This window comes from Lynx canadensis, chromosome F1 (assembly GCF_007474595.2).
Source record: "Lynx canadensis isolate LIC74 chromosome F1, mLynCan4.pri.v2, whole genome shotgun sequence".
In the NCBI taxonomy this organism is placed as follows: domain Eukaryota; kingdom Metazoa; phylum Chordata; class Mammalia; order Carnivora; family Felidae; genus Lynx; species Lynx canadensis.
Window position 1 is genome coordinate 63,179,017 of NC_044319.2, and position 12,990 is coordinate 63,192,006.

General features: G+C 53.4%; 1 protein-coding gene across 3 annotated transcripts; it reads right to left on the minus strand.

The window, feature by feature from the left end:
- Positions 1–5,413: 5,413 nt before the first annotated feature.
- Positions 5,414–10,150, minus strand: FCRLB (Fc receptor like B). Of its 3 annotated transcripts, none has more exons than XM_030302890.1 (6): positions 10,105–10,150; positions 9,766–9,786; positions 9,163–9,417; positions 7,636–7,902; positions 6,762–7,040; positions 5,414–5,909 (listed from the first exon to the last, which is right to left on the minus strand). In XM_030302890.1, exons 1-6 carry the CDS (start codon positions 10,133–10,135, stop codon positions 5,488–5,490), a joined length of 1,275 nt encoding a protein of 424 aa, XP_030158750.1. In that variant the 5' UTR covers positions 10,136–10,150; the 3' UTR covers positions 5,414–5,487. The 3 variants fall into 3 exon arrangements, with proteins under 3 accessions (XP_030158750.1, XP_030158751.1, XP_030158752.1); XM_030302891.1 differs by having other exon boundaries at positions 5,591–5,909; positions 6,762–6,907; positions 10,105–10,135; XM_030302892.1 differs by lacking the exon at positions 9,766–9,786 and having other exon boundaries at positions 5,591–5,909; positions 6,762–6,907; positions 10,105–10,135.
- Between the last annotated feature and the right edge of the window lie 2,840 nt (positions 10,151–12,990).

The following is a 12,990-nucleotide window of genomic DNA, read 5'->3' on the forward strand; positions in this document are numbered from 1 at the left end:
GAACCACACTGGAATTAAAATAAAAACTTAAAAGAAAGAAAAGTCCGATCCTGAAAATGCAAAAGTTTTAGAAATACCTTGCCCAATTTATTTCCCTTATATTTTCCTTTTTTGTGCGTGTATAAGAGGGATTCGTGATACTTAAAATTTCTAATTAAACTTCAAAGACAACGTGTGGTTACTTGGCCACGATTTCCTTCGTTAGTATTCTCTTTACTGGTGCATCCTGCAATCAATGTCCTTTTGGATTCACTGAATTACAGTCATAATAACAATTTACTGCTTCCTATGTATTATGTTACTTGCATAATCTCTTTTAATACTTCTAGCAATTCTGTAAGGCAGATACTATTACTGTTCTGCTTTACAGGTGAGGAAACAGAACTTCAGGAACAAAGTATCTTGCCCAAGACTACACAGCTGGTAAGTAATAAAAATTACATTTGAACCCAAGTCTGAACTCCTGAGCCAGGGCTCTTAACCTCTGTAGTCTGCCACCTCTAGGTCCAAAGCTAATTAGCCTGGCTATTACAACATGCTACATTAGGGGCGTATTTACTTAAAGAGATAGGAGAATGGTTATCTCCCACATCACTGTAATGAGACTGGCTCCTCTGAACTGAAAAAGACAAGAGCGTATTTCACCTATTCTTCTGCCTTAGATGTGAGCTGAATCAGGGACATACGATTATAGGAAGCTTCTTACGATGAGGAGGATGTCAAGCATCGAAACCAATTATCTTTGCAGGTGTTGTGACTGGGGAATAAACTAAACCAATATGGGATAACTGTAGTATATGTTGGGATTAAGAGCTCTACTTGGGAGAAAGTCTGCACTTGATAAGTACAGTCCGGAGTGCATTTTCCTTTAACCGTGGACCAGCCAGCAAGTAATTCAGAAGACGGGATGGGGTAGCATTACAAATAGGGGGCATTGACTCGGGGACTCTACTGGTAGGCTGCGACATGACCCAAGATGTATGGTGCAGGATCCAATGGTTCAGGATCCAACTGGGAACATTCTAGAGTGGATAAAGAGTCAAGAGGTTCTCTGGGTCCAATTAAGACATAAAAGTATGATGATGTGCTCTCTTGACTAGGGTTGGGGAGACAAACTCTCTTACGCATAACTAGGGTTAAATTCAAATGGCTACAATCTCTTTGAAGGATGACTTGACAATATCTATTAAAATACAAAAGACCTAGCTCCTTCAACCCAGCAATTCTACTTCTAAGAGTTTATCCCACAGATTAAGTCAAATACATGCATAAAGGGGCACCTGGCTGGCTCAGTCTGGTTAAGCGTCTGACTTTGGCTCAGCCCATGATCTCTTGGTTCGGGAGTTCAAGACCTACGTCGGGCTATCTGTTTTAGCACCACCTCTCTTCGGATCCTCTGCCTCCCTCTGTCTCTGGCCCTCCCCTGATTGTGTTCTTCCTCTCTCTCGAAAATAAATATACATTAAGAAAAAAAAAAGACCTTTTTTAACACAAAGGCAAAAAACCAAATACGTGCATAAAGATGTAGGGGTAAGGATGTTCACTGTTGCATAATGTAAAACAGCAAACGTTTAGAAATAATCTAATACTCCGTCAGTAGGCACTGGCAGATGTCATTTCTCCAGGAAATGATGTGTGAACCTCCACTCTGGGCTTAGCGTCCCTCCTGTGTGCTTCTAAGCACCTTAACATCTTCTGTCTTAAAACTTCCAGTAAGGAAAGAATCTATTTACTTGTCTGTCTCCCCCATGTAAGGTTACTCTATTTCCCTCGTTTTGCAGATGAGGAAGCTTGGGCTCTGAAGGCCTGTGCAGCCCCCCATCGGGGTTGAGGCGAGGGTATGGTTGAGACGTGGGAAAGGTGCTGGCATGTTGGGGACAGAGCAAGTGGTCAGTGTGACTGCTCTACAGGGTGAATGGGCTCCATAGGGAGGGCGTTTGGACTTTAACCCAGAGGATGTGCTTCAGCCTCTGAGGGAAAGAGTCCTAAATGTAGAACCCAGAGTTCCCTCTTTCCAGGGAGTTAAGTCCGGCTAAGAAACTCAGACTCAGGCAGGACAGAGTAAGTGAGTAAGGCTGAGATCGGAATGCAACAGGATCCTCTCTGCTCTCTGCTCTCTGACTGCAGACATTTGGTTTCCTTGTCTGGAATCTGGAATGGACCCCTGCAGGTTTAGGGTCTGAGCCTGGAGGCTCCGAACTGATCTGAGAACCAGAGAGAAGCAGCTTCCTCCCCAGGCTTCTCCAGTATTTTGCTGCTATCCCTGCTGCTTGGGAATGAGCTCTGAGCTCTCCTTGTGCGTGGCCGGGCTAGCCAGCCTTCTGTTTCCCTAAATGCATGTTGGAATCTCAAAGAGAAGCTGGATGAGGACTTTTTTTTTTTTTTTTTTTTAGCCTAAGGGGCATGGACAATAAGTTGCCTGTCTGATATTTCCTTCTCTTTTCATAGTGTAGGCCTTCCTGGAAATCATTAAGGTGCTGCGGGGGATGATCTACGAAAGCTGGGGGGTTCAAACAGTGGTCTGGAGGGTATACGTGTCAATCCCTCCTGCCCTGTCACACACACACACACACACACACACACACACACACACACCACACTCAGAGAGAGAAGTCACGAGTGACTTCCATTCTCCCCCTTAAATCTTTTTCCTCCCCAGCCCCACATTTCTAGTGCAAACAGGACAGGAAGAAGGGTATTAAGGCTGCTACCTTCATGAGTGAAGGAGATTCTGCCATTCTCGCTCTCCTGTGAGAGGCTATTTCACTCCCCCCCCCTTTGAAAAATGACCAGTTGGTTGTGTGTTTTGTTTTGTTTCGGGGGGGGGGGGTTCTGACTTGAGATCCGTTGATTACTAAGCTTCTTGGCACTAATATTGGTCACTTCCTATCTAATTCAGAGATGGCAGAAACTTCAGGGGAACAAAAATCAGGAGGAGGAGGAGCCTTGTCTGGCAAGTGGGTTTAGCGGGGAAGTCGTGCTGGGAGGAGAGTTCTGAGAAGAGATAGCCTGTTTTAGAAAGCTGGAAGTCAGAGCCCCAAGACTCTTGTAAACCACAACCCAGTACCAGATTTAGGGGCCTGGACATATCTTCTCAGAAATAAGCAAATGTCCACTGAGATCAGTTTGAGTGTTTCTTCACTTCTAATTTTAAATTGGCATCTCCACCACTAAGGCTCATGGATGCTTTCAGTAAAGAATGTTTTCAAAGACGCATCCCCAATGTCCAACAGGCTGGAGGACTTCTTAACAAGACTTTCACGTTCTGGTGCCCTTTTACTTCTTTATGTTCGTCTCCTGCCACCTTGCCCCTAAAATTCACCTCCCCGCACGGAAACACACACAATTCTCCAACCACTCTCAATGGTTTGCAGTTCTACAAACACACTCGGGCCTTTCAAATCTCCATGCCTTTGCTTCCCCAGCCTACACACCCACTCTCACTCTTTTTCCCATCACCACTTGCATTCTCACTCTTCTTAAAGATTCAGCTTCCTTCTCTGGATTTCCATTGTGTTTCAGAGAGCACTTACCACATTGCATTGGAACTTACGCGTGAGCCTGCCTGCCTCTCTCCCTGTATAATTTCAGTGACTTTGTAATAATGCAGTGAAGAATAATACTAAGAAGACTATGAGGAAGCATGTTGGTTAATCACTCAAAAAGAAAGGAGAAATTGGGTTGTGGCAAGGTCAAGTAGAAGTAAGAGATGGGAGGGTAGAGTTGTTACCGGTCCTTAACCTTTGTCGGTGCCCCTTAAGTGTTATGAGGTATGAACTCAATGACCTTCTGGGAAGAAGTCACATCAGCCCTGCAGAGAACAAATGACTCTAGCAGGCAGGTGAAGGACTCAGGAAATAAGACTTATAGTGAACATATCCCTGAGATGATCATATGGTCTCTTGCTTTCTTCCTTCAAGTAACATAAAATCACCGTGCGGGGCGGGATCTGGATCTGGTCATGTGTGTCTAGATGTGTTAGGGTTGGAGCGGCTCTTAGGAGAGTTAAAAAAAAAATGCTAAAAACTAAAATTCTGCATTTTTAAGGATTTGTCTTGAACTTCCTCCAAAGAAATTTCTGGATGGTAGATTTACCATCTGGATGGTAAATAGTATCACTTGTCTAAGTTATGGCTAAAGCAAGCATGGCCTGCCGGCTGCCACCAAAGTCCATCAGTCTGTCCAGCTATACTGGGGCAGGGGGAGCATCTGGGTGAGTCTCATAGGACTCTGACCCTTATAGCCTGGAATGAGGGCCACACAAGTACCATTCCCTGTAAAACCAAGTAGAATTGGAGCACCTGGGTGGCTCACTCAGTTAAGCATCTGACTTCCGCCCAAGTCATGATCTCATGGTTGGTGAGTTCGAGCCCCGCCTCTGCGCTGTGCTGACAGCTCAGAGCCTGGAGCCTGCTTTGGATTCTGTGTCTGCCACTTTCTCTGTTCTTCCCTTCCCCATGTTCTAGCTCTCTGTCTGTCTCTCAAAAATAAGTAAACATTAAAACTAAATAGGTTCTGGGACTTTGGGGTATACACTCGTCAGAAATGGGACTGAAAGCCTTTTTAAAAATCAACCTTAAGGGGCGCCTGGGTGGCGCAGTCGGTTAAGCGTCCGACTTCGGCCAGGTCACGATCTCACAGTCCGTGAGTTTGAGCCCCGCATCAGGCTCTGGGCTGATGGCTCGGAGCCTGGAGCCTGTTTCCGATTCTGTGTCTCTCTCTCTCTCTGCCCCTCCCCCGTTCATGCTCTGTCTCTCTCTGTCCCAAAAATAAATAAACGTTGAAAAAAAAATTAAAAAAAAATAAAAATAAAAATCAACCTTAAAAATTCAGTATGAATAATTACAACTTGACCCTAGAAGGTTCCAAAGGGCTCATTACCTCAATGACCTCAAGTACCAAAATAATATTGCTTGTGCTGAAATACGCACCGGGTGGGCATGTATGAAAAGCTAAGGGTGGGGCACCTGGGTGGCTCAGTCGGTTAAGCGTCAGACTTCGGCTCAGGTCATGATCTCTGTCTGTGAGTTCAAGCCCCGCGTCGGGCTCTGTGCTGACAACTCAGAGCCTGGAGCCTGCTTCAGATTCTGTGTCTCCTTCTCTCTCTGCCCCTCCCCAACTTGTACTCTGTCTCTCTATGTCTCTCAAAAAATAAATAAATGTAAAAAAAAAAAGACTTTTTTTGTTAAAGAAAAGCTAAGTGTGACCTAATTCACTTCCAAACATCAACTCCAGGGTAGAGAGTAACAGGAGGGAGGTCTTGAGAGGGGAAGGAAGAGCTCAGAGGACTGGAGTGTGATGAGAACGGCTCAAACATGCTGCGTGACACTGAAATGGTCAGCCACCACACTTTATGGCGCTTCTTGGAAACCACCGCCAAAGGACCGCGGGCAAGCAGAGGTGGCTTCGCGAGGTCTCTGCGGGTGACAAGCGGGAGAGGCTGCAGGTGAAGGAGCCCGGGGAGGGGACAGTGGCGCCCCGGCCCCCTCAGCTCTCCACGACAGCGGTGGCCTGCGTTGCCGGGCTCACAGCCAAGTGGGAAGTGGGGGGCCCGGGGGTGTCCCCGTGCTCTGGGAAGGCCTGTGGCTCCTTCAGTTCCAGCACCACCCGGCTCAGGAGGCCTTTGAGCAGCTGCATTTCCCGCAGCAGAAGGTCCACGTCGGGTTTCAGGGCTGCTGCGGCGGCCGATGGCTCCCAGGGCGTCGGCGGGGCGCAGGCCGGGGGCCCAGCAGTGGGGGCTCTGCCCGCGGGGAACCGCAGCCCCGGCGAGGTGATGTTCGGGACGGAGGTGACCGGAGCGGCCGATCGGGACACAGGGGGCTTTCTGAAGGAAAGCGGCTGGTTGCCGGGCGCCAAGGCTGCGGCCTGCGGGACTGGGGCGGTGGTGGACGCCGAGTCCGGGACGGCACCTGCGAACGCAACACACGAGAACCGCGCGGCTGCTCTCACCCTCCCGCGGCCTGGGCGCTCGCGTGGGCACGCGGGGTACGCGGGCCGGAGGGGAGTAAGGAGGGACGGCGTGGAGTGGAGGGAAGGGAGGAGGGGGGGCGTTGAGGAAGGCAGAGTGGATGGAGCGGAGAGGACGAAGGGAGGGTAGCAGTGAGGAGGGTGGAGAGGACGGGGTGAAGAGGAGCGAGGGAGGGGAGGGGAGGGATGGGGAGGCGGGGAAGCGGACGAGAGGAAGAGGAGGGAGGGAGGGAAGGGTTGGGAAGGGGAGGGGGTGCGGGGGAGGGGACAGGGAGGAGGGGAGGGATGGGGAGGAGAGGGGGGATGCGGAGGGCAGGGATGGGGACGGGATGGAGAGGAGGGAGGAAGGAGATGCTGCGCAGAGAACAGAAGAGAGGGGGAGTAGTGAGGAGAGGAAGGAGGTGCAGAGGAGGGAGGGAGGGGAGGAGTAAGGAGGGCAGAGGGGGTGAGGTGGAGAAGAAGAAGAGATAGGAGGGGTAGTGAGGAGGGGTGGGGAGGACGCAGAGGGTAGGGTGGAGAGAAGGGAGGGGAGGAGTGAGGAAGACGGGGTAGGGATGGGGAGGAGAGGAGGGGGAAGGGGAAGGGTTAGGAGGGCGGGGAGGGGGGGGACTGGGGTGGGAAGTGCGGAAGAGAGGGGAGCAGTGAAGAGGAGGGGTGAGGTGGAGAGGAGGGAGGGAGGGCGAGAACGGCGAGCTGGAGGGGTGGGGTGGCTCGAGGGAGACTCGGGGCGCGGAGGCGGCGGCGGGGCTGCGCGCCCGGGGTCGGGGGGCGTCCCCGGGGGTGCGGTCACTCACCGCGCCCGGGGAGCTGCAGCCAAGGGCTGCGTTTCCGGACGCTCCGCGTGGCGGTGGCGGCCTCGCACCAGTACGATTCGAGCTCCTCGACCTCGGGCTCGGGGACCGTGTACTCGGCGCCCCAGTCGAAGCGGCGCACGGGGCGGCTGTACTTGTAGAAGGCGAACTGCAGCGGCGTGTCGCGCTTCTGCGGGTGCAGGCGGGTGTCGCAGCGCACCGCCACCCCGCCGCGGGCCTCCGCCCGGCCGGTCACCCTGAGCACCGGCGCCGGGAACAGCTCTGCAGAGAGGGGTTCCAGGGGCTGAGCGTGCACGGCGGGCCGGCGCAGGGGCCCCAGGGGACGAGGTCCCCGCGTCCGCGGCCCCGCGACCCCTCTGTGCTTCGGGTTTCCCTCGAGCGCTCCTCGCGGACGCGGAGAAGGGGTGGGAGGAGGCTGGGTGCGCGCCGAGGAGGGAGGAAGCCTCCCGAAGGGCGGGGCAGGGGGCTCGAGGGACGGGGAAAGCTTGCAAGGGGGCAGGACCCGGCGAGACGCTTCCTGTCACATCCCGATGACCTCCAGTTGGGGTCCCGCGGCCTAGAGGGGTGGCTGCGCCTTCTGCCTGGGGCTGTGGACTGAGCCGCCGCCTATTGGAGTCCCCACCCCGAGTGAGAAGCCAGAGCGTGCTGGAGGGAGGTGACACCCGCCCCCGCGCAGGCTGTGCCTCGATGTCGCCTTCACTGCGCAGGGGAGGAGAGGCCGAGAGCGTGCGTGGCCGGGGGGAGAAATCCGCCGCGTGGCAGCTACCTGACCCCCGCCCTCCCTGCCCGCCCGGTGCCCGTCCCCGAATTTCCCGGGACTCGCTCGCCTCCCTCCTGGGCCCCCGGTGTCCCCCACCTTGCACGGTCACGGCCACCTTGGCGGAGAACATGGGCGCGCTCTCCACCGGGATGCGCATGGTGCCCGAGCACTGGTAGCGGCCGCTGTCGCTGGCGCGCGCCTGTGGCACCGTGTAGTTGGCGCTGGAGTGGAAGTAGCGCACCGCCTTGCCGTCGTGGTAGTAGTGAAGCTTATACACCACCTTGTCGTACCAGCCGCGGCAGCGCACGACCAGCGGCTCGCCCTCGAACACCGCGGCGTAGGGCACTTGCAGGATCAGCCAGTCTACGACAGTCCCCACAGACAGGCCTGACTCCGAGAGAACTCCAGCCCTGGGAGTCTCCCTTCTTCTCCGCCTCCCCGCCGCCCTCCCCGCGCGGATGCTCTCCTCGTCCTCGCCAGCTCCCTCCCTGCTCCAGAAGCAGCCGGCGCCCGAGAAGACTCCCCCCACCCCCGCCCCCACCCCCAGACACACGCGTTTTAGTTGAGACCTACTTGTCCCCTAGATCTGGGTTTAGACGTTTCCCCAACCCCCGCAGGACAGTTTTAGGTACCTCCCACCCTACCCTGTATTTATGGGTCACCGTCACCATCATCACCATCACAGCTAATGCTTATGCAGCCCTAACATGTTCTGGATGCCATTTTAGGAGTTTTACGTTGAGAAAGAATTCTAGAGTAACAGCCACAGTCCCTATGCTCCTCCGTTCCACAAGCAGTAATCACCTTCTCTCGTGGCCAGTATTTTGTCTGTATCACCAACTTCCAAAACACAGAGTATGGACATGAAATGCATGTAAATGCTAAGTAATGATATTTGACTTCTGAATACAAGTTGTGGCCCGTCGAGCTAAGGGGACATAATACTCCCTACCAAATAGCCAATCCCGTGCCCTAAAGAAGGGGTTATTGCTATTTTCTCATCCTGCTTCGGAAACCCTTTACGTATCCCCAGGAAGTCAGCCTCCGAATTGGCCCCTATGCGCACACGGGCACGTCCACAATAAGCTTTCAAGCGCTTGGTTCAACGGCTGCTTCTGCCGCCCCCTTAACAACAAGTCATCTTTCCTTTCTCGTCTGCGCAACAGCCAAAGGCACAGATACAATTATTTGGCTGCTGGGAAGCACAGAGAAGCACCTCGTTGCTCAGCCGGGAGTGATTCTCCCAGCTGCACGCAGCCTGCACGGGACTCTCACTTTCCAGGCTTGGCTCTGCCCTTTCCCTGGCTGAGCCCTCCCCCAAAGCTCCCCGTCCAGTATTGCAGGTCCTCAGAGCCTCTCCCCTTCTGAGCTAGTCCCAGAAACAAACACAAATGTTTATTAGCCTCCCACTGCAGCAGAGGGGTGCGGGGACCTTTGGGGCCAGGCAAGCCTTAACGCGCGTCTCACGTCTTAGGGCCAGGCAGGGCCCTGCCTGCCCCAAAGACTCCAGACAGCCCCCATTTCCTGCCCCAATGGGAGTGGCCCAGTGTCCCCTCCCATAGGAGGGCCAGTATGGCCAGAGGAGATGTGCGCAGTCCCTGCCCTCGTGTTTCAAACACTCACCATTGGAAACAGACAGGTGGATGGGGTCACTGACGGGCGCCCCCCGGGTCTGGCATCGATACACGCCTGGTGTCTGCACCTCGATGCTCTTCTTGTGAGAGGGCAGAAGCAGGTGGCCCAAATACCAGAGAGTGCTGATGGGCCGAAGCTCCAGGAGCGGAGGGTGGTACCCATCACATCGCAGGGTCACCCGCTCCCCCTTGAAGATTGTGGTCCAGGGCGGGTGTAGAGACAATACGGGCTTCTCCAGAGTAGCTGGGGAGGGATGCGGGAGGGGGCAAGGTGGAAAAGAGAATCAAGATGAGGTGCCCAAAATGTGGTCTGGGGTTGGCAAATCTGAGAAAACTCCAGCTCCCAGGACCCAACCCGTGTTACTAAACCAGTCCTATTGTGGAGACACCACGCTGGGTTACAAACTACCAGTCCCTTGATCTGTAGCCATTTCTCGGTGCTTGGAGGCAAACTGAGTCACAGGGACTGAGGAGGCGTGGGAAGCGACACTGTCCCACGGCCGCCAGGAAGTGGGGAGTACCCAGGGAGCTCCCTTAGGGGGATTGGTGTGGCGGCTGTAGAAAATTGGGCTCAGGGATGTGGAGGACTCACCAGCTTGCCCGCTGCTTGGAACTGCAACACAGGAATTGAAGAAGAAGAAAAAGAACGTTGGAGGTGAGAGGAAAGCAAGGGCCCTCTTGACCGTAGGAAACCCCCCATGGGTCTCAAGACCTGTTTTCCTTCTGCTTTTAGTTTCCCCAGCCCCGAGAAAGCCCCCTCCTCTTTATCCTCCCGAAATAGACAATGAACTGTTGTTTGGAATAGAGGAATATTCCCCAACACACACACACACACACAGACACACACACACACACACACACACACACCTTGGCCCATACCCTCCCCCACAGCCAAAGTGCTTGGGTCGCTGCTGACGCACTGAGGACTCACCCAGGAGCAGTAGGGCCGTCAGAGACCACATGACGGACCTGCCTCCAGAACGGTGCAGGTGCCCTGGCGTAGGGTGGGGGAGGAGGGAGAGAAGGTGGCCAGTGCTGCCGCCTGAGTCCTGGGAGGCATTGCGGCTTCGCTCACCCATTCCTGATTCCTGAAGATGGCGGACTGGAGACAGTGGGACGTGGGCTGGGTAAGCGCAGCTCTCCGGTGTCCCAGGCACCAGGCGCTGTCCCACCTGCCAGCCCTACAGCCACGGCACATCTCAGGCCAGCGCCAGCCTCTGTAGAGAAGGCGTGCTGAGCAGAACCCATGCCGTCTGCAGCCCGAGGAAGCCACAGAGAACCCCAGGCGGTGGCAGGCGACCCTGCCACCTTCGGGCTCCCGTTGACGTCCCCCTCCCATTCTCTCTCCTCCCCACCTTCCACAGCTCCACAGCTGACCCTATAAGCCTTAGTTGAGGAAATACCTCTTCATGTCCTTAGGGTCTACCCAGGGCCTTTATAATGCTGGCTCCCTGGTGACAGACATCGGTGTGAGGCCTAGTGAGGCTGACACTGGGTTCCCTGCACCCGGAGCTCACAGCTGCCCACAGATGAGTGGATGGAAAGGTCTGATTCACCAACCACCTTCTATGTCGCTGTCTTCCAAAGTTCCAGTTAAGAATAGAAATGGGGGGGGGGTGGCGCCTGGGTGGCTCAGTCAGGGAAGCATCCGACTTCCTCTCAGGTCACGATCTCGCGGTTCATGGGTTCGAGCCCCGCGTGGGGCTCTGTGCTGACAGCTCAGAGCCTGGAGCCTGCTTCAGATTCTGTGTCTCCCTCTCCCTCTGTCCCTCCTCCACCCCACTCTGTCTCTCTCTCAAAAATAAATACACATTTAAAACGTTTTTTTTTTTAAATTAAAGAAATATGGGGCGCCTAGGTGGCTCAATCAGTTAAGCAGCCAACTCTGGATCTTGGCTCAGGTTATGATCTCACGATTTGTGAGTTCGAGCCCTGTGTCAGGCTCTGCACTGAGTGTGGGGTTACTTGGGATTCTCTCTCTCCCTCTCTCTCTCTCTCTGCCCCTACCCCACTCGTGCTCTCTCACTCTCTCAAAATGAGTAAATAAACTTAAAAAAAGAATAGAAATGCAATGTGTTTCCCCTTCTTCCTCCCTTCTGGAAAACTTAAACCCTCAAAAATGCAAAAATTCTTTACTATCCACCCCAGTGATCTCTCCCTATGGCATCTCCACTCACTTGTGCCTTCCTTCCTTCTAACCATGCCTACATGCCTCCCCCAACCATTCCCCTGTTCCGGGACTCCTTACCTGTGTCCCCTGTTCCGGGACTCCTTACCTGTGGCAGAGAAGTCACCACATCAGCCCCTCGGAAGCTTCTCAGGTCCAACCTCCCAGCTCTACTTCTCGAGCTTTCCGAGCTATGTGATCATACCCTGAGCAAATGGGCACCTGAATTCTCATGTAAATACTTAATGAAGTTTCCAACCTGATTGTATGTCTCTTTGGACTGTCTCCTGTCCTCACCTGTAGTGCACTGGGGCACCTCCTTCTTCTGGAACCCTGGCAGGAAGGAAAAGGATTGTCAGATGCTGTCACCTCTTAAACACAGTGTCTCCCCTCTTGCTGGCTGACGGCGGGCCTAAGCTCCGGTCTGAGAATTCCCTCAAGTTTCTCTTAAGGTGTCAGTTTTTGTTAAAAATGCAAATGCCTCTTAGGGAAATGTGATTGGCCATTTAAGTTTTGATGGCCACTTTAGATCCTGTATGAGAGCAGGTTTTGATAAAAGACAGGTAGTCATATGGGTCTGAAAAAAGAGGGAGGAACCTGATAAGGGCTCAGGGGTGAGGGAGGGAGAGAAGAATTCGATACTGGGAACAGAGATTATAAACTGCCTGCTTTAGGGGTGCCCTGGCTAGATAAGGCTCCCAAACACCCTGCCTGACTCTTCCTCTAGGGCCAGTGTGGGCCTCACCACATCCTGACTCAGGGGTCTGACTTCTGCACCAGGCCACCGCCCCCGTGGTCAGGATGTAATGCACCTGTCAGCTGTCCTTGCTCTCCGCAAGCAGCCTCTCTTGGGGCTTCTTATCACTCAGAACACAGATCTCAGCCTCTTTACCAGATTCCACAAGAAACCTGATCAACCCACATATTCATGAGCTGTATCTTCTCCCTGAAAATCTCTAGACCTATCCATACGGTCCCCATCACACACTGCTCAGAATTGGACTTGAAGAATCTCCCACCCAACATTTCGTTTTTGTTGTGGTTCGTTTATTTATTTATTTTTGAGAGAGAGAAAGAGAGAGACAGTGCATGCGGGAGAGGGGCAGAGAGAGAGGGAGAGAGAAAGAATCCCAAGGAGCCTCCCCACTGTCAGTGCAGAGCCCGATGCAGGGCTCAAACTCATGAACCTAACCATGAGATCGTGACCAGAGCCGAGGTCAAGAGTCGGAAATCAAGAGTCAGATGCTTAACCGACTGAGCCACTTGGGGGCCCCCAACATTTCTTTACAGGAGGCTTTTTTTTTTTTGCATTTTCCCCAACTTGGATCTTTTTCTCCATGCCAGACTTTCCCCTGCAGAATTTCCAATTCTTCACCCCTTTGCTATATGGAGATATGTAGCAATTATCATTTTGTTACCTGAGCAATTCTTTGGAGCTTATCATGACCTAATTTCTGGGCAAGATATGCCACCTTCTGATAAGAATTCTGATGACTAAAATGCTTTCAATGATGATGATGACAAGGCTGCTGTTGCTGACAGTAAGGGCACCAGCCCGCTCTCAGGGAGCACTGAAGGGTGAGCATCCTGTCTGCGGCCGACACCATATTACTGACACATTTCATCCTCGCAAGGCGCCTTTCAGAAAGG

What these genes read in the sequence shown, in the direction of transcription:
- FCRLB (XM_030302890.1), bottom strand. Translation starts at nt 10,135, where the DNA reads ATGTGGTCTCTGACGGCCCTACTGCTCCTGG. An exon ending in GACGGCCCTACTGCTCCTGG is followed by an intron (nt 9,787 to 10,104) that starts GTGAGTCCTCAG and finishes CCTGTGTTGCAG; the next exon opens with TTCCAAGCAGCGGGCAAGCT. An exon ending in GCTGCAGCTCCCCGGGCGCG is followed by an intron (nt 5,910 to 6,761) that starts GTGAGTGACCGC and finishes TTGCGTTCGCAG; the next exon opens with GTGCCGTCCCGGACTCGGCG.